Below are 26,879 nucleotides of genomic sequence, written 5' to 3'. Positions count from 1 at the left end.
ATATTTTGGAATGTCCACCTATTTTTATTTGCCATATAGTAATGAACTCAAATGCTGGAATAACTTGCAGTTTTCTCTTGTTTAATGAGGCATCACTCTATTGTCATAAAAATATTTTTACAATAATTTTAGTTGGCACCAAAAAACTCAGCACTTTAATGTAAATGTCTTTATTTGTTGTTTCCCTCTTTTTACTGAGCCACGAGCTTCCTGAGGTCAGTGGCCATGGTTCACATCAATTCTATATTCCCCACAACTTTCAGTCAGAGCAATAAGTGGTTAATGTATAATACAGGCTGATTATCTTACTGACACTTTTATTGACTGTATAAATTAAATAAAGCTGCTAGCAGTTATGGGTTACCCTGGTGGCTCAGAGAGAAAAGAATCTGCCTACAATGAGGGAGACCCAGGTTCAATCCCTGGGTTGGGACTATCCCTTAGAGAAGGGAATGGCCACCCACTCCAGTATTCTTGTCTGGAGAATTTCATGGACAGAGGAGCCTGATGAGCTACAGTTCACGAGGTTGCAAAGAGTAGGACACATGACAAGTCAGACAAGTTATTAACGCACACAGCAGTTGTGTAGCTGATTAATGATAGGGTAAAGTCTGAAGTTGTATATTTGCTACAAATTTATTTTAATCCACTCTACACCGAACTGGACCTGCAAAGACACCTCTGTCCTCTCTTTATTTAGGCTGTGCTGGGTCTTCGTTGCTGAACAGGCTTTTTCTGTAGTTGTGGCTCGCAGGGGCTGCTCTCCACTTGCAGTGCTCAGGCTTCCCGTTGGCATGGCTTCCCGTTGCAGAGCACAGGCTCTAGGCACATGGGCTTCAGTGGTTGCAGCTCGAGGGCTCTGGACACAGGCTCAGTAGTTGCAGTACACAGGATGAGTTGCTCCACCGCACGTGGGATTTTCCCGGACCAAGGATTGAACCTGTGTCTCCTACATTGGCAGATGGATTCTTTACCACTGAGCCACCAGGGAAACCCCCTCTGTCCGCTGATATCTTTGATTACTACATTATCCACTTATCACCTTTTTTTCTACTCCGTTGTGTTTTTTTTTTTTTTCCCCGTTCTGTCCAATCAGTTGTATAAACATAGGAACTTATGGATGTTTACATATCAACCTACATGGTATCATCGTAACACATGCAAGAATGTAATAACTGTGGATTTTTGTTTTTCATATTCACCCGAAGTCCACAGTTTAGGGTTCACTCTTAGTGTTGTAGTGTCTATGGATCTGTACAAACACAACATGTAACCACAATTATAAGATCATACAGAGTAGTTCCCTGCCCTAAGTTTATCCTCCCCGTTCATCCCTACCTCCTCCCAGCTCTTGGCGACCACTGATCGCTTCCTGTCTCCATAGTTTTGCCTTCTCCAGAGTGTCCTATACTTGGAATCATAGTATGCAGCCTTCCAGATTAGCTTCTTTCACTTGGTAATATGCACTTAAGGTTCCTCTGAGTCTTTTCATGGTTTGAGAGCTCATTTTTTCTTATCAATGAATAACATCGCCTCAATATAATATAGTTCGCTAGTTCATCAGGACATCTTGCTTGGTTCCAAGTTCTGGCAGTTGTGAATAAACCTGCTAAAAGTTTTTATATACCGATTTTTTGTATGAGCCTCAGTTTTCACTTCCTTCAGGTGAATACCAATGAGCATCATTGGTGGATCATTTGGTTAGAGTACGTTTAATTTTGTAAAAAACTGCCAAAATGTCTTCACAAACAGCTGCCCCATCTTGTATTCCCATCAGCAGTGAATGAGAGACCCTAGAGGCCCCCATCCCTCCCACTAAGAATTAAATCTGCAGCCCTCCAGGACCGTCTGACCAAACTTGCTCTAACAGCAAATGTTTAGGGCAGAGAAACTGCTCTGTATGACGCCACAGTGGTGGATGCTGCTAAGTCGCTTCAGTCGTGTCCCACTCTGTGCAACCCCATAGACGGCAGCCTGCCAGGCTCCCCCGTCCCTGGGATTCTCCAGGCAAGAACACTGGAGTGGGTTGCCATTTCCTTCTCCAATGCATGAAAGTGAAAAGTGAAAGGAAAGTCGCTCAGTCGTGTCCGACTCTTCGAGACCCCATGGACTGCAGTCCACCAGGCTCCTCCACCCATGGGATTTTCCAGGCAAGAGTACTGGAGTGGGGTGCCATTGCCTTCTCCACAGTGGTGGATACATGTCATCAAACATTTGTCACAACCCATAGATTGCACTCTGGGAGATGGTGAAGGACAGGGAAGCCTGACGTGCTGGAGTCTATGGGGTTGCAGAGTCGGACACAACTTAGTGACTGAAACAACAACAGATCGCACAACACCAGGAGGGAACACTAAGATAAACTATAAACTCTGAGTGACAGTGATGCTTCAGTGTAGAGTCGTCGGTTGTAACAAATGTACCATTCTGTGTGTGTGTGCATGCGTGTGCATGCTCAGTCGTGTCCTATTCTTTGCTACCACATGGACTGTAGCCCTCCAGGCTTCTCCGTCCATGGGATTTTCCAGGCACGAATACTGGAGTGACTTGCCATTTCTTTCTCCAGGGGATCTTCCCAGGGATTCAACCTGCATCTCCTGCACTGGCAGGCAGATTCTTTACTACTGTCCACCTGGGAAGCCCACCACTCTGTGGGGAACGTTAATAATGGAGGGAGGCCGCAGAGCAGGAGTGCATGGCAACTCTTTGTACCTTCCTGCCAGTTTTTCTGTGAATCTAATACTGCTCTAATAAAGATAAAAACAAAACAAAAACAAAAATCTTGCTCTATGGAAAACCAAAAACTTCAGGGATAAAGTAAAGGTATATTTTTAAAATTAATTTTTATTGATATATAGTTGATTACAATATTGTGTTTGTGCTATATAGCAAAGTGAAACAGTTTATATATGTGTGTGCGTGTGTGTCTGTATTCACTCTTCTTTAGATTTTTTTTCCCATGTAGGCCATTACAGAATACTGAGTGGAGTTCCATGTGTATAGAGTAGGTTCTTATCAGTTATCTCTTTTATGTATCAGTCAGATCAGATCAGATCAGTTGCTCAGTAGTGTCCGACTCTTTGCGACCCCATGAATCGCAGCACGCCAGGCCTCCCTGTCCATCACCAACACCCGGAGTACACCCAGACTCACGTCCATCGAGTCGGTGATGCCATCCAGCCATCTCATCCTCTGTCATCCCCTTCTCCTCCTGCCCCAAATCCCTCCCAGCATCAGAGTCTTTTCCAATGAGTCAACTCTTCACATGAGGTGGCCAAAGTATTGGAGTTCCAGCTTTAGCATCAGTCCTTCCAAAGCACACCCAGGACTGGTCTCCTTCAGAATGGACTGGTTGGATCCCCTTGCAGTCCAAGGGACTCTCAAGAGTCTTCTCCAACACCACAGTTCAAAAGCATCAGTTCTTCGGTGCTCAGCTTTCTTCACAGTCCAACTCTCACATCCATACATAACCACTGGAAAAACCATAGCCTTGATTGATGGACCTTTGTTGGCAAAGTAATGTGTCTACTTTTGAATATGCTATCTAGGTTGGTCAAAACTTTCCTTCCAAGGAGTAAGCATCTTTTAATTTCATGGCTGCAATCACCATCTGCAGTGATTTTGGAGCCCCCAAAAATAAAGTCTGACACTGTTTCCACTGTTTCCCCATCTATTTCCCATGAAGTGATGGGACCGAATGCCATGATCTTCGTTTTCTGAATGTTGAGCTTTAAGCCAACTTTTTCACTCTCTTCTTTCACTTTCATCAAGAGGCTTTTTAGTTCCTCTTCACTCTCTCCCAAAAGGGTGGTGTCATCTGCATATCTGAGGTTGTTGATATTTCTCCTGGCAATCTTGATTCCAGCTTTTGCTTCCTCCAGCCCAGCATTTCTCATGATGTACTCTGCATAGAAGTTAAATAAGCAGGGTGACAATATACAGCCTTGACAAACTCCTTTTCCTATTTGGAACCAGTCTATTGTTCCATGTCCAGTTCTAACTGTTGCTTCCTGACCTGCATATAGGTTTCTCAAGAGGCAGGTCAGGTGGTCTGGTATTCCCATCTCTTGAAGAATTTTCCACAGTTTATTATGATCCACACAGTCAAAGGCTTTGGCATAGTCAATAAAGCAGAAATAGATGTTTCTCTGGAACTCTCTTGCTTTTTCCATAATCCAGTGGATGTTGGCAATCTGGTTCCTCTGCCTTTTCTAAATCCAGCTTGAACATCTGGAAGTTTATGGTTCACATATTGCTGAAGCCTGGCTTGGAGAATTTTGAGCATTACTTTACTAGTGTGTGAGATGAGTGCAATTGTGCGGTAGTTTGAGCATTCTTTGGCATTGCCTTTCTTTGGAATTGGATGAAAACTGACCTTTTCCAGTCCTGTGGCCACTGCTGAGTTTTCCAAATTTGCTGGCATATTGAGTGCAGCACTTTCACAGCATCATCTTTCAGGATTTGAAATAGCTCAACGGGAATTCCATCACCTCCACTAGCTTTGTTTGTAGTGACACGTCCTAAAGCCCACTTGACTTCACATTCCAGGATATCTGGCTCTAGGTGAGTGATCACACCATCGTGACTATCTGGGTCATGAAGATCTTTTTTGTACAGTTCTTCTGTGTATTCTTGCCACCTCTTCTTAATATCTTCTGCTTCTTTTAGGTCCATACCATTTCTGTCCTTTACCGAGCCCATCTTTGCGTGAAATGTTCCCTTGGTATCTCTAATTTTCTTGAAGAGATCTCTAGTCTTTCCCATTCTGTTGTTTTCCTCTATTTCTTTGCACTGATCGCTGAGGAAGGCTTTCTTATCTCTCCTTGCTATTCTTTGGAACTCTGCATTCAGATGCTTATATCTTTCCTTTTCTCCTTTGCTTTTTGCTTCTCTTCTTTTCACAGCTATTTGTAAGGTCTCCCCAGACAGCCATTTTGCTTTTTTGCATTTCTTTTCCATGGGGATCGTCTTGATCCCTGTCTCCTGTACAGTGTCACAAACCTCCATCCATAGTTCATCAGGCACTCTATCTATCAGATCTAGGCCCTTAAATCTATTTCTCACTTCCACTGTATAATCATAAGGGATTTGATTTAGGTCAAACCTGAATGGTCTAGTGGTTTTTCCCTACTTTCTTCAATTTAAAGTCTGAATTTGGCAATAAGGAGTTCATGATCTGAGCCACAATCAGCTTCCAGTCTTGTGTTTGCTGACTGTATAGAGCTTCTCCATCTTTGGCTGCAAAGACTATAATCAGTCTGATTTCGATGTTGACCATCTGGTGATGTCCATGTGTAGAGTCTTCTCTTGTGTTGTTGGAAGAAGGCGTTTGCTATGACCAGTGTGTTCTCTTGGCAAAACTATATAAGCCTTTGCCCTGCTTCATTCCGTATTCCATGGCCAAATTTGCCTCTTACCCCCGGTGTTTTTTGACTTCCTACTTTTGCATTCCAGTCCCCTATAATGAAAAGGACATATTTTTTGGGTGTGTGTTCTAAAAGGTCTTGTATAGTTGTAGGTTTATGGGGCTTCCCTGGTGGCTCAGTGGTAAAGAGTCTGTCTGCAATGCAGGAGACCTGGGTTTGACCCCTGAGTTGGAAAGATCCCCTGGAGGAGGGTAGGGCAATCCACTCCAGTATTGTTGCCGGGAGGAGTTTGCTCAGATTTATTTTCCATTGAGTCGGTAATGATATCCAACCATCTCATCCTCTGTCACCCCCTTCTCCTCCTGCCCTCAATCTTTCCCAGCATCAGGGTCTTTTCCAATGAGTGGGCTTTTCGCATCAGGTGGCGAACGTATTGCAGCTTCAGCTTGAGCATCAGTCCTTCCGGTGAATATTCAGGGTTGATTTCCTTTAGGATGGACTGATTCGTAGCATCATTTATTAAAGAAAGATATATTTAAATATAACAAGACTCATGACAACCACAGACAGAGAACCTAAGAAGAAGACAGAAAACAAAGATGGGGGCCTGGGAGGAAGAGACATCGCTGTGTGTGTAGGGGTCCGAGAGGGGATTGCTCAGGTCAGCAGGCCTTCATAAGGATCTCAAGATTGGTTTACCAGGAAGAGAGAGAATCCTTTTTTTCTTAAGTGGTAGGAAGCAGCAGTGTGAACACAAGCTTGAAGGCCAGAAGGGATCCAGTGTGCAGAGGGGATTGTGAATGCAGCCAACTGGCTAGAGCAGAGGGTTTTGATTAGGGGGTGAGGAGTGGTGGTGGGGGGGCACGTTTGGAACACGTGGTCCATTTCAGTGCTGATCTGCCCCATGGGATCAGATGGTGGTATTCATATCCCGGGACTGTCTAGCTGGAGCCCTGGCTCTGGCTGTGTGGCATGGAGGTACTTTCTCAATGTAGCTATTTGTACCGAGCCTGTCACTAGCTCAGCAGGAGGTAAAAATCACTTGACAGTCTCTCCTGGCTCTCACCCATCCAAAGCCTGAGAGAGTGGGGGTGTCAGAGTGGGTGGGCGCTGGGGGGAGGGCGTGCTTAAGAGCTAAGCATTCAGTGAAGGGGAGTAACGGGCACTGAGAGGCTTGCCCACAGTCCAGAGCCACCCGTGCCAGGCGGACGGCCCCGATGGTGGGGCCCCTGTGGCTGCACGCTCCTCAGGGTTGGCTTTTCACTTTCACCGTATTTGGTTCTGTATGGAAATCTCTCTCGCACTCTCTTGATCTCGTTTTTTGCATGCACACACATATGCATAATTATTACCAAAAAATCACTTTAGAATGTAAACTCTCAGCTATAAGATCCTTCTCCTGAACAAAAAGCTAGAAGTGAGCGCGCTTCTGTTTGTTCCCGATTACATGGGAAACAGGAACCACTCGCCACATGCAGTACCTATTAAACCCATCTGACTTCTAAAGGTGAGAACGATAACATTTTGGATTTCATTTTTGTTTGTCCTCAGAGTCTTGAGTTTGGGCCAAAAACCCAGGCCCTGGATGAATGCGCTTCAGACCTCACTTTTTGTCACGAGGCCAAGTGGACTTGGGAGAGAGGGTGGAGCTGTCTGTTCAGACATGATTCTTAGTTTTGCCCTTTGCCTCTGGAGCCAGGGCCCTGGCCCACATCCAGCCGCACGATGGGAAGATTATGGTATTTTCTAGGTAATTTTAAGGAGCACAAACCCAAAGTAAAGTCAGGTGGTTTCAAGCCTGCACTGAATTTTTCATGTTAAGGATTTGTCCTGATTTGGGTTTTCAGCAGAGCTGTATTTTGAATGATGAAGGGAGCTCTATTCTTCTGGAGACAGGCATGTTTTGGTTGTTTGCTAATGACCTCTGGTTTTGCTTATGGGGAGTTTTGTTAACAAATGGAAATGTAGCAAAATAAAACACTCTCTTCCATACTTTCTTTTTTTTTCCCTCTTCCTTTTTCTCCTTTATTTAAACAATGGGAACACTTGCAATAAACTGTCAAAACCAGGCTATAGATATTAGTTATTGTAGCATCGTTAATACTGTGTAAAAATAAATTAGTCACTTTGGCAATCAAACACATTCTTGTGATCTGCCGTCGGTGCTTTTAAACAGAGCCTTCCCTTCGCCGTTTGATAGATGCTATTGTTAAGAGAAGGGGCTGTGGAGATGCATTCAAAAATTCTTTGAAAATTTTCCAGCCTCAGGAACCCATTATGCAGGAGTTAGCCTTTAAAGGAGACTGAAAATGAGTGGGCTTCCCAGATGGCTCGATGGTAAAGAATCCATCTGCCAATACAGGAGACACAGGAGATGCATGTTCGATTCCTTGGTTGGGAAGATACCCTGGAGTAGGAAATGGCAACCCACTCCAGTATTCTTGCTTGGAAAATTCCAGGGACAGAGGAGCCTGGCAGGCTACAGTCCATGGGGTCACAAGGATAGGACTGAGCACACAGGAGAGCCTGGCAGGAGCCTGCCTGCTCTGGAATTGAAAGGTTAACAACCCAGGAGAGGAGGGCTCTGCCTGGGGACCCTAGTTGCGCTGGCTACCCTGCCTGCTTGCCCTCTCACCCCATCCCTACCTCACCCTCCAAGCTTCATTTCAGGGCGGGGAATAGCTCTGTATTCCGGCAAAAGAAACTGAATCAGACAGAACAGTCGTTTCTGGTTCCCGTTCAGTTGGGTCCCTGCAATGGTTTGGCACATTGGTATTGAGGTTGCACAGCGTTTTCCAGTCTCCATCCTCCCTTGTCCCAGTGGTCTCAGACACATGGCAGAACTACTGGTGTGATATAAGGTGAAGCTGAAAATTAAGAAGAGGCTCTGCTGTCCCTGTGTCTTGGAAGACACAGGGTGGGCCTGCCGTCGCTGACTGCGTGTTAAGTCCACGCAGTGTTCGGTCTTGCGCTCTTGGGGGAAATTCCATAAATTCAGAATTTCAGAGAGTGTGTGTGCCCGTGTGGGTGTGCACTGGAAGCCAAGGAAAAAAGAGAGCCTTCTTTCTCTTTTCCTTTGAGAGCTGCATCAGTTTGCTGGAGTCGCCATAACAAAGTATCAGAGATGGGATGGTTATAACAATAGAAATTTATTTCCTTGCAGTTCCGGAGACTGGAAGTCCAAGATCAAGGTACTGATAGGGTTGTCTTCTGAGACCTCGCTCCTTGGTTTGTGGATGGCCATATTACCCCTGTGTCTTCCCCCCGTGCCTGTCCATATCCAAATCTCCTCCTCTTATAAGGACACCAGTCACATTGGATTAAAGCCCCCCATTATCTCATTTAACCTTAATCACCTCCTCTTTCTGGAGGCTGTATCCAAATAGTCACATTCTGAGGTGCTGAGGGTTAAAACTTCAACAGTGACTTTTGGGGCCAACACAGTTTAGCCTGTGATAAAAGCTAAGCTGTTATGGACAAACAGCTTAACAATAATGAGAGTCTCCTGATGTTCTTACACACACACCCACACCCACACCCCTAGTGCCTGAAGAGTTCTAATCCCTCCACAGCTGGCTCCCAGGGGCAGCAGAGCCTTGAAGGACCCATGGTTGGTGAGGGAAAGTTGCAGGAATAGTCGATGCATTATAGCTAATGTGAGAAGTAAGTTTGTTTGCTTGGGGGTGGGGGGAGCAGTGTTGCTTCCTACAGGACTTTCCTACATTTAATTCCTGATTATTGGCATTTGTGAATGGGATTTTGCATAACAGTCATGGACTTACATTAATAGCTTCATCTTTAAATGCCTGAGTTTATAGCATAGAAATTTCTTCCACAGTATAGAAGTAACATCAGTTGTTATCGCTGCAGTTTTTTTAAAATTAATTTTTATTGGCGTGCAGTTGATTTTACAATGTTGTGTTTTGCTGTATATCACAGTGGATCAGTTATACATATATGCAGTCTTTTTTAAATTCTTTTCCCATATAGGTCTTTACAGAGTACTGAGTAGAGGTCCCTGCGCTGTGCAGGAGTTCCTTACTAGTTATCTATTTTATATAGAAGGGTGCACATATCATTCACAGTCTCCCGATTTATTCCTCCCCTCACTCTCCGCCTTGGTAACCATGTCTGTTTCCTACATCTGTGACTCTATTTCTGTTTATAAATAAGTTCATCTGTACCACTTTTTGAGATTCCGTATATAAGCGATATCATCATGTGGTATTTTTCTGTGTCTGACCTACTTCACTCAGGATGACAGTCTCTAGGTCCATCCACGTGGCATTATTTTGTTTTCATGGCTGAATAATATTCCATTGTGTATGTGTGTATACACTGCCCCCCCCCATATCTTCTTTATCCATTTCTCTGTTGATGAACTTTCCAGGTTGCTTCCATGTCTTGGCTATCGTAAATAGTGCGGCAGTGAGCACTGGAGTGTGTCTATCCTTTCGCTAATAGTTTTCTGCCCAGGAGTGGGATTGTTGGATTGTACGGTAGCTCTGTAGAGAAGTAAGTTTGTTGACCCTGAAGCCAAAGACCCATCTCATCATTATTACTGTGTTCAGAATACATTTACAAACTGGTGCAGGATGTCTAGTCCCTGCGGGGTACTGATTTCAATTCAGGACCTTTTACCATCAATACAACATTCTCTTGTTTCTAGGTATCTCTCTTCTTCTCCAGACAAATAAACATAAGAATATGTGAATGTAAAAATATTTCATGAAAAATTATCTCCCTCTCAGTCAGTCTCTCTCTCTTTCTCTTCCTCTCTTCCACCACCCTCCACCCCCACACTAATAGAACTGAATGTTTTAAAAAGAATCTCAGGTACATAGTAGTGTTTTAAGTCCACAGATTACTTTTGTTTGTGTTCAATGAGATAAAATACATCAGACGTTTAATTCCCAATGCCCTGTTCTTATGATACACAGGAAGTACCTAACTGGGTTCCCTACCGTCCCAGCCTACATTTCATATCACCTTCCTCCACAAGAACAGTCCTTCATGTTTGCTTTGGTGCCCGTTCTGTACAAACGTGCTGACCCCTTTGCCATGATGGGGTGCTCTTCATCAGAGATAATATTTAAGGTAGCACAGTGAAGGAAAAGGTTCGAACCAAAGTAGCATGCTCGAATAAGAGTCTTAGGAGGATGCTGAATCAAGAACCCATCAGGAAAAGCAGAGGTTTGGCCCCGGGGAGACCAAGAAAGACTCCAGAGCCCAAAGAATCAGGGGAAAGTTCAAGGCTCTGCTCAGAGGTGTCAGAAAAAGATGGGCAGCACCCAGATGTTCCCTGCATCAATACCCACTTTCAGTGCATCTCCTCTGCCTCCTGTTTGCCAGGCTTATTGCCAAGTGTGAGATATGAAGCTCCACAAGAAATGGTCTGAAATACCAAGGATGGTACATCAAAGTGGCAAGGGGGTGGTCTTATGGAATAAGGAAAGCAGCCCTCGACACAAACCCTGGTAACACTAGGATCCTCTTAGAGATCTTGGAGATACTCTGGCCACCTGATGCGAAGAGCCGACTCATTAGAAAAGACCCTGATGCTGGGAAAGAGTGAAGGCAGGAGGAGAAGGGGACAGCAGAGGATGCAATGGCTGGATGGCCAACTCGATGCATATGAGTTTGAGCAAGCTCTGGGAGTTGGTGATGGACAGGGAAGCCTGATGTGCTGCAGTCCATGGGGTTGCACAAGACTGAGCGACTGAACTGAGATATAGGTGGTTTGTGATTGGATGACTTTAACTATCACAAGCATGTCCAAAAATTTGGGTTAGCTTGCCAAACCAATCAAAGAGCCAACATGCCTGCAGTCCACCTGCAGCCATATTTCCTGGCCACTCCTTGACCAACTGTTATTAGTTTTTTGATGCTTCTCTCTCCAAGATCACTGGTGAACCCCCTAACTGTTGAGTGTGATGGCTTCTTTTTAGTCCTCATCTGGCATCATACTGTCTGCCTAGGACTCATTCCTGCAGCCCTCTGTCTTCTTCCTCAACATCTCTTGTGAAAGATTCTTTGCCATGGACTTCAAGCTTTTCCCCTCTTTCAGTTTCAGACCTACATTTTGACCACCAGCTTAACCTGAGTATCATCTCCAGAGACTCAAATGCACCATGTTTAATATATAAATCAAATCTTCCAGCCCCACTGTGCCGCTGCTTCTGTTTTCTACAGTAGAAAAGCTGAAAACTCCCACATGAATGTTAGACATCTCTGAACCAATGCCCTGTATATTTATCACTACATGTTTAATAAATGAGTAGCTTATTGCATTAAAAAAAAAGTCTTAACTCTATACCCAAGACCATTCATAACATGTCTTTACCCCCGACTCTATCCAAACAAAAATGATTTCCTGTTATTCCACAGGACAAATCCTCAGATTCCACGGCCTGTCCCCACGTCTCATCTTCCATCTGGGAATTCCTTGCTGATGTTCACGGCCAAGTCTTTTCATGTTATGATTCTCCCCCCACCCACTGCCTGGCTTCCTTACCATCTATCAAAGTCTGTGCATCTTTCTAGGCGGGTCCCATCACCTGTCCCAGATAATACCTTCCTTGACCACATCAGACTAACGGTAACCACCAACACGCCATCTTCCCAATCTCCGAATTCCTCTGGCTCCTAACATCTGTACCACAGAGTTTAGCACCTGGCTACCTACTTGTTCACTTTCTTTAGTATAAACAAACCAGAAAGCCAGTCTCTTTTCCAGAGATTCACAGACATGGTAAATTCCTCCTTGAGTTTTCCCCAAGAATGTGTCTTTGAGGACATTCTTTCATATTTTTTCCTTTCTTCAGATGGGGAAATCTGCATACCTCCCTGTGACATGATGGGTTTTACCCTTGTCTTAGTTATCAGGAAATATAGAGCTGATTCACTACCAGATTGTGATAATCAGTTTATCTCAGGATCCTATTAGCTCTCTGTTCACCTGGCTCTGTTGTGTGTTTATTCTTACTTTTGTGGTCTGTTTAACTTGTAAGACAACATAAGTCCTTTTGGAACAATATGAGAAAATGGGCTCCCAAGGAAACAATTTTCTCTTATTACTTCATAATTTTTATTTTCCTACCTGGACTCCAAGTCCTTCTGAACAGTCACATCTTGTCTTTCTATTGATTTCCCGAAGTAGGAAGAATATGGTAGGTCCTCAGTAAGTCATTGTTGATGAATTAATACTTTTGAAGAGCTTAAGTGAAATAATGTATTTTGTTAAGGTAGGTAAGGTTATTTTAAACTCCGATGGAAACATCTCCTTAAAAATTACATAATTCTAGCAGAGGGCCCTGAAGCATGTCTATTTCTGCTAGCATTTTGTTAAAATGTTTAAAGCATCAGAAGAAAAACACAATAAAAATAAAAAGTTAAAGGTTACAGTAACTTGAGCATAACCCTTAACACAGGGAAGATGATGAACAAAATCAGTAGTTTGCGGCCATTAACACTTCCTGGATGAAAGTGCATTTTTCCCCACAACCCCAAAGCCCTGCTGGCTGCCTCTGTAATAAACATGACCTTCAGGTGGTATCTGACTTATTTTTTCTTCATTTATCCTCATTTTCACCCCTTCTTCCCCTCCCTTCCTAACATAAGGTCGCAAATATTAAAATCAGCCTTCTAGAAAACTGCCTATGCTAGTCATCAAATTCTTTTCTTCCCTTTTTTGGGGGGGGACAGAAGGAGGGGGTTCCGTTTTTTAAGCTCACTCAGGGAGAACATTTGAACTGTGAAAGAAACCACAAGAATGTAATCATCAAGTCACAGCCAGACCTAGCCTGTGTTCCTGCTTCCTGTGCATTTACCCCTGACCCCCCCGCCCCCCCCAAACAGTCACCCACCAACACATACCTGTTAAATATTTATACAGGCATGTGTGAATAATCCATAGGAGTACAAACACTTTTGAGACTTAAAATTCGCCCTGCTGACTGGTCTTTATCCCTGTGCAAGCAGGGCTTGCTGAATCCTTTCTTGTCTCTTTTAACCAGAGCAGAAGCGTTTGCCCTTTCATTTCAGTGATATGCCGGAGGACTTGCCTTCCTCATCCTCCTTCTAAGTGCTAATGTTTGAAGAGAGAGTGAGAATGACAAATAACAGATACAACCATGTACATAATCCACGCTTAGTTGCTCAGTCGTGTCCAACTCTTTGTGACCCCATGGACTGTAATAGCCCAGCAGGCTCCTTTGTCCATGGGATTTTCCAGGTAAGAATACTGGAGTGGGTTGCCATTTCCTCCTCCAGGGGATCTTCCTGACTCAGGGCTCGACCCGTATCTCCTGTGTCTCCTGCATGGCAGGCAGATTCTTTACCCACTGAGCCATCTGAGAAGCCCAGATAATTATGAAATTCAAAGATACCTCCACCCTCACCTCCTGATCTAATCTGCATGTTATGTCTGATGTTGGAAGATAAATTAAAACTCCTCATTATCCCCCAGAATAGCTGTGTTTGGATCAAACCAGGGTAGGTCCATCTAGGGCAGCCTCATGTGACCTCTTAGCCTTGCAAATTGTCCAGAGTTCATCATTAATACTAAGTTATTTTCTCATGCCCATCTCCAATGTCCTGAATCACCTCATCTCATGCTTAGCTGGTATTTCCAGTTTGAACAGACGTTAATTTCAACTTGGCTTAGGCAAAATAAAATAGGTCATCAAATCAATAAAGAGGGTAAGCAGGAAGCCTATCAAATGTATTCTGTCTCTGAAATGAATGTTTTGAACTTCTGCTGTGTGGGATTCTCTGTGCCAATTGGAATAAATACACTGTTTCCACCATTAAAATAAATAAAATTGTCAGCTATCCCACTCTTACATATACTATTTTAAAAAATACATTGCATTTGACACCAGGAGATGCAGGGGTGCAGACCCAGAAAAAAACTTGCCTTGACCCTTTGAAAATGTGCCTTTCTTATGTATGTATGTGTGCTGTGCTAGGACACTTCAGTCAAGTCCAACTCTTTGTGACCCCATGGACTGCAGCCCACCAGGCTCCTCTATCCATGGGATTCTCCAGGCAAGAATACTGGAGTGGGTTGCCATGCCCTCCTTTAGGGGAACTTCCCGACCTGGGGATCAAACCCATGTCTCTGATGTCTCCTGCATTGTCAGGCAGGTTCTTAACCACTAGCACCACCTGGGAAGCAAAATTGAATGTACACGATATACACTGAATTGTTGAGCAGGTAGAATGGGATATTTAATTATTTAGGTGAATTTACCATTAGATTTTAAAGATGGGTATTTGGGTATATGGCTTCTTGAAAAGAAACAAAATTCATCTAAATGTTGTATTTACTAAACGTAGTGTGACCACTAATGTCAGGTTAGCTCTGAGAACTGGCACGTGTTTACCCTGTAGAATTTAGACATAAGAGTGGAGGGAGAGTCAAGATGTACTCTGTGAAGTGAGAGTGAAAGTCACTCAGTCATGTTTGACTCTTTGCAACCGCATGGGCTATTCAGTCCATGGAAGTCCCCAGGCCAGAATACTGGAGTGTGTAGCCTTTGCCTTCTCCAGGAGATCTTCCCAACCCAGGGATCGAACCCAGCTCTCCCACTTTGCAGGCAGATTCTTTACCAGCTGAGCCACCAGGGAAGATATAATCTATGGATCTAGGCTTATGTACATGCCTGCACACCTGCTCAGTCGTGTCTGACTCTTTGCGACGCTATGGACTGTAGCTCACCAGGCTCCTTTGTCCATGGGGTTCTCCAGGCAAGAGTACTAGAGCAAGTTGTCATTTTCTTCTCCAGAGATCTTCCCTACCCAGGGATTGAAACTTCATCTCTTGTGTCTCCTGAGTTGGCAGACAGACTCTTTACCACTGTTCCACCTGGGAACTCCATCTAGGCTTATACTTTTATCTTTTTAAATCTTTAAGAATTATGTATTTCTAAATTTATATATTTATATTTTTGCGTGCGTGCTAAGTTACTTTGGTCGTATCCGACTCTTTGTAACCTTATGGACTGTAGCCCACCAGATTTCTCTGTCCATGGGATTCTCCAGGCAAGAATACTGCAGTGGGTTGCCATGCCTTCCTCCAGGGGATCTTCCTGACCCAGGAATCAATTCCACATGTCTTATGTCTCCTGTGTTGGCAGGTGGGTTCTTCACCAGTAGTACCACCTGGGAAGCCCATTTTTCTACATATATATGTGTATTTTATAAATATATATACAAATATACATTACATATAAATGTATTTATAATGGGGAGAGAGTTTGTAAGCCAGACGCTAGAGTTGGATGGAGGTGGACAGTTTAGACCAGAGTGGAGATGTTCCACCACTGAATCTAGCCACTAACAAAATGCCGTTGTGCAATTTAACCCTAAGTAGTAACAAAGAAATACGCAAAGCTGCTTAAGGCTGCAAGCACCGCTATCCTCGCTTGTCTTTCTAACCTTTAAAGGTACAGCTACAACCACACTTCTGGCTGTGTAGGCCCAGTCCGAGGTCATCCCTCTCCACCAGCATGTCCTAAACATCAGTCTCTACCCATTCCCTCCTCCCTCCTAACACAGTCTCTCATCAACCTGAACGTTATCTGTACAGTGAATGTTTCTTTAACTAGCATCATGTTTGGTGTGAAACCACTCACCCGTGGTAGAAATAGAGTCGGGGCAGCAGTAACCAGGGAAGGTCTCTTTTTAAACTGGCTTGCCTCCTTCTATAGTCACAGAGTCTGTATCAGAGAGAAGCCAGCAGTCCAGAGAATGACCACCCGAATGGTACCAAAGAGCCAACCATCAATTGACACTCTCTGCTCTGCCTGTCCCCCAGTCAGGAGGCAGAACTTACCCAAAGCGCCCTAGCAGCTAAGATGAACCCAAACAGTTCAGTTCAGGAGAGCACCCCAGCTTGAGTGTTTTCACAGTAATTCTCTCCAGGCTTCACTAAAACACCCGTTTTAAAGGCGAACCCTTAAGTGCAGCTGATGTGCATAAAAATTGTGCCTGTGTAGGGAGAAATATACTCCTTTATGAACGAGGGAGGCGAAGCTTGTAGGTTTTTTTCCCGTGACTTTAAACACTCAAATACTAGTCAAAACCTGTGAATATGTATACATTCTTTTATATGGATAATTATCCTCTTTATTGGTGGCGCCTCCTGGATTAGAAGGATTTTTCATGCAAATAAGCAGGAGAGGAAGGTAGTGTAACAAAAAAACACCTTTTATGTGGCTTATTCAGCAGAACTTCTACATTTATACAGAGGCAAAGGCTTAATTCCTGGATTTCTAGAGCCTTCTTTCTAATTATTTTATATTAACTAATTCAAATTAAAGTCCTCAGATGTACTTTTGGTTGAGGCGACCAAACAACAAACAGACTCACTCTACTTAACTCTGTTAAGAATAGCTCAGCCAAAGTGTTTATGCCTGACTTTGAATTTCTCACCATGATAGAGGCAGGTAAAGGTAGGATTTGGGTATCAGGAGTATTGTTACAATGTGAGCCACACAAATTAAGATAAATACAGGCTACTTTGCGCTTCAGGAGGACCCAGCATGTAGTTTGCAAATAATGTTTTCCATTTGGTTCGACAGCACCAAACTTCCCAGCACCTTTTTTTGGGCCAACAGAGTTGGTTTTTTGGTTTGGTTTGTGAGTTTGGATTTGTTTGTGTAAGGACTTTCTTTTTATGGTAGAGGCATCCATTTTTGTGAGCTTCAAGTTTGGGGGTCCTTTAGTTTTTTTTTTTTTTTAAGTGATATTGTGGTCTCACATTTTTAATGTTTCCTGGAAGAACTGGCTGGCTATTTAATTACTTCACCAGAACCCACATGACAATTTTTGAAGGACATTTTCTTATTATTGTTTAGTATTATGGTGATGATGATTTTTTTCCCCAACAAGATACAGTTTTCAAGGTAAGATTCCTTGTATTTGCTTTCCTTGTATCTCAGAATAAAAATACAGAAATGCTCCTGTTAGTTGTCCACCCCGTCCGACCTACCCATATGATACCCTCTTCCCTACTCCCCACCCTCCCAAAGAAAGGTTCATGGTTTGGGTCGACATTTCTAAGTTGGCTTTGAAAGCTAATCATTTACAGGCAGATGCAACCTCAAGAACCGCAGTGTTTGGAGGTGTTCGGAGGCATTTTAGCACAAAATATTCCTTTTCATCAGCCTTCAAAAAACTAAAGCCCACTGGGACATCTTGAGCTGTCTGATAAGAGGAAAATAAATCATATAGAGGAAAATAAACACTATATTTCCTGGATGTGACTTTGGTACATTTCTGACATCGGAGATAGAAATGCACCTCTCATGAAATCATTTTATACTTAACTGATTGGAAAAATGTGCAGCTCTCCTCATTGTCAGAAGTGTACTTATAAAATCAAAGCTCGATCTAGAGATCAAGTCTTTATTGTAAAACGCTGATGGATGTTGTAACTGTTCATTTTTGAACAGAGTTCACTACCTGCCTCTTGCATGTAAATTTAATATTTTTTATCCCTTCTCCAACTGGTCAAATAAATCTTTTATTACTTTTATTATTTCATTTTTTTCACTGAAAACTGCCTTCATATATCTTCGTGTATTTTGATGAAATATGAACTCAAAGTAAAAAAATTGCTGAGATATAAATTCCACAGAACATCAAGGAAGATGGCTTTAATTATAATATGTAGTTTTGAATAACTCGTTGTTAAACGTTCACATGCTTTATTCCATTCAGCTCTTACCACAGAACAGTCATAGAATCACAAAGCCAGTGGGAACCCTTGAGGTCAGTTTCTCCAGATTTCCATCTTACAGATGAAAATAAACTCCAAGGATGCTAAGTTGAAATTTCCCAAGGTCCGTAGTTTTTGCACTTTCTCCTACTTCCTTTTCTGTTCCATCCTCCTCGTTTTATCCCCATCTATCAGATAATATAATTCAATTGGAGTCCTTCACCCAAGGCTATATCGGCATTGAGTGAACTTGAACCCGGATCTTTGCTTTTAGCATCATTTTATTCTACTCTCTAATGCATGGCCTGCTTTAATCTCTGCTGGCTAGAGGGCCATTTCCATCCTTTTTCTTAGTTTGCTGGAGAGAAAGATTTCTGTTAGCGTCACAAGATGCTAAGGGTCCCTGGAATTGTAAGGGTAACAGCCTTGGGATTATTAATAACTGATTCAGGAAATGAAACGTTCTGACTGTGATATTTTTAACTCTTCCTATAAGTTACATAATGTGTGCTTAGTAAGTTTGGGTTGAATTGAATGGGATAGCAGCCAGGACTGGTAACAGATCTTCTCTTTCTGTGAAGACTGAAGACCTTCACTGTGTTTCATAGATTTCCAGCGAACAGAAAATGTACTTAACAGCTAGAAAAACCAAAGAACCAACTCCAGTGTCGCCACGTACAACCTCGGGAAAGCTACTGACTTTCCTGAACTATCATTTTCTTTTCTGTAAATACTGTCTACCTTTCAGAGATTTGATGTGAATTAAATTAGGCAATATGTATATAGAGTCAGGCACATGCAAACACCCAGTAATTTCCCCTTCCCTGCCCTTCAACTCTGTCTGGGAGGTGACTGGTGGCCTACTTCTCCACTTCGAGAATCAGGGCATTAAAATCATGCTGATCCGTGTCTGGATATTTCAGCATTCTGGGGGCACAGCCCTGGAAACTTGTCTGGTTGTTACAGCTTTATTTCATTGGCACGTGTCACACATACTGTTGGCTGCGTTAAAAGGCAGTTTTCCTTTTTCTTTTTTTCTGACAGGTCACCAATACCAAGCAGGGCATCAGAAAAGAGAACACACAAGTGAAGGGGTTTTTGCCTAGTTTTTTTTTTCAAGACAAATTTGATTGTCTTGAAAAACACTTTCTACAGTAACACACAGTGGAATGATATTTACTTTGCTAAGTGGCCTAGTATTTTGCAGATTAAATATCTAAGATCATCAGGCTTCTGTAGCTTTCTTTAATACATACAAATAATGTTACAGGTTCCTCCTCAAAAATCATTGGTCAAATTTGCCCCTACACTTTCCACCTTTTCAAAACTTGTAGTGGTTTAAAACTGGTGCTAATGCCATAGCAAGCTATAACAACTTTGTGGATACAAGCATCTATGTTTCAGAATTCAAAAACAGAATCTTTAGGCCCTAATGCTTTTGACGTATTATATGAAAGTGCTAATATTTCATGATATATATGTAAATTAGGAGATGTTTTATATTAAGTGTTTGAGACAGATTTTCAGTGAGGTTTTCAGCTTACCTTTTGAGTCCCAAATAAGATAGAATGAAAGCTCCTTTATTGAAAAAAACTGCACTTAATGTTCAGAACAGCAGTGCTTACTATTATGAGTGCATCAGCCTGTGCCTATGGCATCTGCTGATCTAATCTTAGGAACTACTGGTTCATGGATGCTGGTTCCCTTGGTACCCTATTAATGCCTTCAATCCTGACCAAGGCTTCTTCATCCTGTAAATTTATCAAGGTTAAAACAAATCCTTTGACAATATAAATCCTCTCCCTTGCCCCAAACATGCACAATCTATAATTTAGAATTACTTGCATAGTGACTTTTAGAATGGAAGATTCAGTCTTGGAGGTAGGAGGTGATAAGGGAATATTAGCATTTCACTACAAGACTATTTAATATGAGAAAATTGGCTTTTGGTCAGATGAACTAAAAGTTATTTCCAGATGTTTAAAAGGTAAAATATCCAAGATATACTACAGTTTTGACTAAGTTTATTTTAAAAAAAGGAAGCCACCAAAAGAGAAAAGGAAAGAAACACTAGAGATTAGCAATGTAGTTTGAGAGAATTAACATATGAAATAATATCAGCTTCTTAGAAAATGCCTGGATGGCTTTAAAGCTGGATGGTTTTCTAATTGAGCAAAGCAAGGACTGTAAGTTAGTTATATATTTATTGAATGTCTGTGTTCATCTGTGTCTACCCCTCTGTATACCCAGTTATCCTATTAGCTAGTTTATTAATAAAGGGTCCTGAGAACTGACTTTTTAAAGCATGTGTAAATCTTTTCTACTGTTTGATTTTAAGAAAAATGTGTTACTCATATTCTCTAACAAATAGTGACTGGCTAGCTATAAAATCAAGAATTTGGGACAGGAATAATCTTCTACTAAGAGAATTTAATACTCAGAAGCGATCAATGAAGGACTACCTACTTTATCTACCCTGCCTTTTTTTTATATATTAATAAAAAAAAGATGATATTATCATATTATTTTACGGTATCACTGGATATTCAGATTCTCTGAAGAAGTAAGTTTGAATCATCTAGTCCAAGCAGTGAGAGAGGATGGGAAAAAGCTACATCAATAGCAAATAGGTGAATAATCTTAGGTCCAAATTAGAGTGCAAATATGGGATAGAATAGCTATATTGGCATAAGAGTTATAATGTAGAGGAGTAAAATACAAAACTATAAAAGTAATGTCCATTTAATTCTTTTTGCGGTCACAGTGTTACATGTTTTTTTAGGTACTTCTTAAATTAAAAATAAGACCACACACACCACCCACCCTACACGCAATGTCTCACCTAAAATCTTCTGTTGCTTTAATAGTCTTACAGCTGTATTCATGTCTCAGCAATGCCAAAGCAAGATAATTCATGGAAGGAGAAATCACTTAGTCACTACCTTAAATTTTTGCATTAGGTTCAGGCTATGGGAGTTTTATTGTCCTCTCACTGATTTTTCCCACTTTGAGTTCATGGAGTCCATGAGCACGTGGATTTTGGGCTTTTTCTTTTCCCTCACAGTATATCTTGGGAATTTGCTCAGATATTTGGTGCTGATTCCCCACAGATAGGTTCTTTGAACATTTTCTGCAGAAAGGATTTGCTTGTTCATATTGTGTGTTATCATTTTTTGGTCTTACTACTCTAGCCTGTACAGGCATTCGACTGAGCCCATGAAGAGGGTACAGACAGCTGACTGGATGAAGACATTGGGAAAAAAAACTCCCATTGTTTAGATTTCTGTCAGAGGATATAAGAATACTTAATTTCTTTTATCTCTAGGGCTTTCATTATCATTTAAATTTCATTTTACATTAATTGATCAGGGATTAGTAAAGCCATTATGCAGAAATTAGAATAAGACAAGCCAGATGGAATGAATAATTCATGAAGTCCAATTACGTTTTATTTCTGGTGTACTTTCATACTTGCCTCTGACTTCTGTGCTATTTTGATGTGACAATATTCGCTGGAAATCAGGAGTGCCATTTTAGTTTATTGTATCCCTCCAGAGGGAAAGCATTTGTATGCAGTAGGGGTGTGTTAATGCATTTCCCCCCAAAACACCGATTTTCAGGGCTCTTAGAAATATTGGGTGAGCTAGAAAATGTGATTCGCCTTCCACGGAGGTTGAGGGACAGTGCATTGAGCCTCACCAATCCACCTGATTTGGGTGAACTGATCCTAGATAGAGAGACCAGAATCTCAGAACCGCAAGATGTTTCACGTGCCCGAAGAGCTACAGATCCCTTTAAAATACGTGACCCCATTCCCGCGCAAAGGAACCATTAAAGTATAAATCTGGCCCCGGAGTCGGATTGGAAGCAGAGCTGCAGCCACGGAAAACGGCCGCTAGGTGGCAGGCGTTGCCTTCCGTGCTAAGGGTTCTGGGTCCCCGCGATTGCCCGGGCTTCCAGAGCCTTCCCCCGCGGGTCTGACCCCGGCGAGCAGAGCACGCCTGGGTTCGGCCCCCAACATCTCGCATCGCGTAGCCCGGCGAGCACCCCGAGTTCCCGGGCCGCCCGTTCACCTGTGTGGAATGTCTCCCACGACTGTGTCTGAAGCCGCCTCCCCGCCCGTCCCAGCCCCCAGCCCCTTAAGAGTCCCTCCCCGCCCCCACCCCCGGTATTTATTTATGCCAGTGGACAGTTCTAGTAACTTTAAAGCTGCGGTTCACCTTCCCGAGGACTTTCATCTCGGGAAGTTTTATGACACTTTGTGAATGTGCAAAGTTTTTAATTAGGCTCGCTAGACAGCCCGAGGCAGCGGCAGCGCCACAAAGTCTTCACGGTCTCTCTGCTTTACAGCACAACAAGCCGCTCTACTCCTTTGAAGACAATGCAGACTATGTGTACGATGTCATGTGGTCGCCCGTGCACCCCGCGCTCTTTGCCTGCGTGGACGGGATGGGGCGCTTGGACCTCTGGAACCTCAACAATGACACCGAGGTGAGCGCAGGCGCCGGACCCGGCGGGCTGGGAGGGGGACGCCGGCGGCTTCTTTCCGTCTCCCCCTCTCTCTGAAACGGCCTTTTTTGGACAGACCCTCTAATTGCAGCTGTGCTGCCGACCCCCCATTCTCCGCTGCTCTGCAGGGAATTGGCAGATGCATTTGGCCCCAAATCATTTAATCTCACTTCATCCCTAAAACCGTGGCAGAATCCTGGACAATTGACGACCCTTCTTTGCAAAGAGCAAAACCATACGTGTTCACGCCTTTCACTGCGGGAAAGGACACTGGGGCATATTTGAGAGTGGTGTTGAAATAACTCTATGGGCAAACACTTGGAAAAGTAAGCTTTTGTGGACTCTGACTTGAGATTGGGCTTCTTAAAAGGGCTATTTGCCAGTGTTTGCTGTTTGCACGATTTGTTTTAAATCCGTAAAAGATGATTCTCTGGACTGTTGATGTTTAGATCTAGTCTCCATTTAATTTTTAGAAGGTAAATAATCTTTGTCTAAGAGACTGAACTCACCACTTTTATAATAGTTTCTATCTATGAACACATATTAAATTCAGTAATTTTAAAAAATATTTTAACGTCACATTTGGAGTACTTCACAAGTGAAATTTTTTTCAAAAGGCAATTAACAACAGGGAAACTGTTTTTAAAAATCATGCTGTATATATTCATGTTTGTAAAATTATGTCACATGTCTTATTCCTTTTTTCCACTCTCAAAATTATTGAGGTGCTGATTTTCAGGTACTAGAGTTTGGGGTGGAGTTTGAAAAGAAACCTGAATATTAAAGGTCCTTCAGTTTAATACAATAAAATGGTCTGGTCATCAGCTGGTCCGTGATTCAGGGTAGCTCTCCATCAATGAGTGGACAGGTAAGAAGAACAAGTGCTGAAAACTGCGTGTCAAGTGGAGAACAAGGGAGAGGTCTTTTGAAGTGTTGTGAACAGGAAACAGCTCAGCCTTTTTAATTAGGAAGCCTACAGCTGGGGGATGTGAGGAAAAGCGGCTGCCCTGATATTTTTTGGGGAGGGGCAGGGAAATATCCTTCAGGTGTTATTACTGAGTCACTGTATCATACAAGATTATATTCACCGAAAACCACTGCCAAATAGTTGGCTTTTACAAATCTTCCCATTGAACTCTGTTTTTGATTTTTCCTTTTGGCTACCAGAACTACATGACAAGGACAAGAGTTATGTAATGAAGCCTCTTTGGAAATGAAGGGCAGCAGTACTGCAGGGCCCATCATTTCAGACACTGAAACGTTTGTAACATTATTGCCTTTCATGGAAAGGTGCCTACTACTCACAATGTGATAGTTTCCCAAAGTCTTTCATCACCATTGATTAAAATCATATTGTTTCTCTTTGGTAGAATAAACTCATTCACTGTAAACAACCAAAAAAACACAGTTTTCAGATTGATTTAGGAAACAACCCCCCCCCACCACACACACACACACAATTAGAAATCAGATTTACCAGAAGTGAGTTCAGGTGATACTCAACTATTAATATGATGCAGTGGAGTGCCCTACCAACTCCTTAGTAATTCCTCTGTAACTCTTTTTGTTTAGTTTTGTTTTTTTTATCTGCTCTTTAGGTAAAATGAAATAATATCTCAGCATTGCCAAATGTGATTTTTTTCCCCCCTTCCCTCTCTCTAGGTATCAAGAGACAACCACATAAGTCTTTTATAGCTAAGCATTTTAAGAAATCATTACTGGGCATGCAAATCGTTTAGTTTTGCGGTGAATGTAGTTCTGCTTTTGCAATAATAGTAGATAACATTGAGCCTGATTCAGATCCAGTAATAAACTGAACACTTTTTAAAACCCTCAAATCATTTTTGTCTTGTCTCAAGTTGAACAAGATTTTTCAAATATTTGTTTGATTAGAAATCAGATTTGTTTTAAAAAAAAAAACGCAAAAAACCTGAAACCTCAGTGCTTCTTTGTCGGTGTTCAAAATACAGTGCTTTTTAAACCAACTTATTCCAAGTACTCCTATGCAAGGACAGCTTTTACCTTCCCCTACTGCACTGTTACTGATCTCTACGCAGTGTGGTAAATTATGTGTATATATTCTGTGTTTGCAATTAAAATGATTAAAAACCGTGAAAATATATAAGAAACTGAAATACAAGAATAAGAGACAGTTACGGATTATTTTCATGATAGATTCAGCAACTTTTGAAAACTCATTACTTGTCAAATTAATGAAATATTTTTGTCATTTTCTTCATACATTTCATAATTCTTTTAGCCTGTGTTATAGACTGTCAGTTTCTATTTTTTTACCCCCACCATTTATGATATCGATGAAAAGAAGATATTTTTAAATGGTTAAAATAGAAATTGTTCCAGTTTGCTACATTCTTAATTCTAAATAAATATATAAAATTCTTTAATATGTTTTAGGCATAATTTAAAATGTATCCAAAAATCATTTTATTTTGAGTAATCTTTTGTCATCTTTATATTAAGATTAAATACTTTTTATTCAATTTTTGAGATTGTTCAGAGATAAAATCTGATATTAACCAGCGTTATGAAAAGTGGGAGCCTTATGATTTCCCTAAATTATGGAGTTAAAAATTTTAATTCTGAAAACTATATAGCCGATTCTCAGATTTGTTTTCTGAGTAGCACACGAATGATAAAGTGTATTGACAGAATCATGGCCTATTGCAATTCATATTGTTTTGGCCTTTGAAAAGTTTGGTTAAAAATTCAGTCTACAGCACTGCACAGCAGGTCCCTTTATTGTAGAAATTGTGTATTTAAAAAAAAAAAAACGAGCTGGGACTTTTGTTTTACATTTTTGCTATCAATTGACATACGTGATTTAAGCAGGTAAAAGATTTTTTATTGATTTCAAGATTAAATTTAAACATAGATTCTTACATATGATGGAGTTTTTATTGCTATTTTAAAGATAGGTGTTGGGTCAATAATCTCATATAAACAGATGGTTTCAATTCCCTTAATAACAGAACGCCAGCGGGGCAGAGGCACAGGCCAGGTCGTGTTTCCACCCTAAGAAGTCATGTGTATTAGACTCAGGTCTTGAAACAGTGGCATGAGATGATGTTGGTGGCCCTCTTTTCACTATATATTTTTTTCCTTTTTGTTTCAACATTTACCTTTTTTGATGGGCTGTTGTCATTTCCTATTCAACATTCTTGTAGAAAGCTCAGAGAGCTGATCTTTCTATCAGTTATAAACTCCCAAACTTCCAAATGTGAGTTCACACAACTCATGATGAAAGAGGGGTAGACCCACTAAAATTCTTTTTTCCAAATAGTAAGGTTCTTATAACAAATCCTGCAGGTTCCATCTCAGCACCTCCAGTTCACTTTAATAATGATTAATATGTGTAATTATCAATGTTGTCAGATTTCAGGTGCTTATTAAAGGAGGTTGTATGGCCTTTTCTACAAGTAAGTGCTCCACTCTGTCAGGGTATCGTCGGTTTTCAGAGTTAGCACTTCCTGCACCTTGGTACTGCTGGGAGGAAGGAAAACAGGGCAGAAAGAGGAAAAGAAAACAGGAGAACTTGAGGTTTTGAACTTTTTCTTCTGAGCATCCCTTCCATGATGAGGTTTCAAGGGATCAATACATTTTTTTCCCCTTGAAGACACTTAGTAATATGACTTATTTTTCACCGTACACCCCATCCCCGCCTTTTATAGTATCCTTAATCTTGGTAAATCCTGAAGTCTCCCTCTCTCCATCAATCCATAAATCAGGACCCAATCAAGAAGTCTCACATTTAGCTGCTGTGTGATGTCTGTGTACCCTGCATAATCCGCACAGATACTTAGGTCACTCACTGCCCACTGACTATGGCAAAAGACTCCCTCTCTTTTCCTTTTTTGTGAAAGTGTCTTTCCTCTCTACCTCTTAATTCAGTGGAGCATATGATTTAAGAACAATGAATCCTTTACCAACTGCACAAGAGACGTATATTACTTCATGCGCACGCAGGCCGCGCTGACTCATCCAGTTAAACGTATCATTGTCAATTCGTATATTTAAGTTCATATTCAGAGATTCTTGGTTTCTGTTGTAACCCCTTTGGCAGGTTCCAACAGCAAGTGTGGCCATTGAGGGGGCGTCTGCCCTGAACCGTGTTCGTTGGGCTCAAGGTGGCAAGGAAGTTGCCGTTGGGGACTCAGAAGGCCGCATTTGGATCTACGACGTCGGAGAGGTACCTGTTATCTGGTTTTGGTGTTTTGATTTAGTGTTTTGGTGTTCAGGCTTCTTTTTTTTTTTTTTGGCTT

General features: G+C 41.9%; 1 protein-coding gene across 22 annotated transcripts in view; it reads left to right on the top strand.

The window, feature by feature from the left end:
- The window catches only part of DYNC1I1 (dynein cytoplasmic 1 intermediate chain 1), a 382,305-nt gene that overhangs the window by 336,140 nt on the left and 19,286 nt on the right, over positions 1-26,879 (top strand). For 18 of the 22 annotated variants that reach the window (XM_086397756.1, XM_086397764.1, XM_086397749.1 and 15 more), the window contains 2 exons: positions 22,441-22,581; positions 26,681-26,806. In XM_086397756.1, the coding sequence (XP_086253882.1) occupies positions 22,441-22,581; positions 26,681-26,806 (267 nt within the window). Of the gene's footprint in view, positions 1-2,566; positions 2,681-22,440; positions 22,582-26,680; positions 26,807-26,879 lie in introns of those variants that run through there. The other 4 variants (XM_086397763.1, XM_086397770.1, XM_086397765.1 and 1 more) reach the window with 2 other exon arrangements.

The sequence above is a fragment of the Bos grunniens genome, chromosome 4 (genome assembly GCF_055505025.1).
Source record: "Bos grunniens cultivar Pamir isolate PY7600 chromosome 4, Bosgru_T2T1.0, whole genome shotgun sequence".
Classification (NCBI taxonomy): domain Eukaryota; kingdom Metazoa; phylum Chordata; class Mammalia; order Artiodactyla; family Bovidae; genus Bos; species Bos grunniens.
This window is presented reverse-complemented; position numbering and strand designations above follow the sequence as displayed.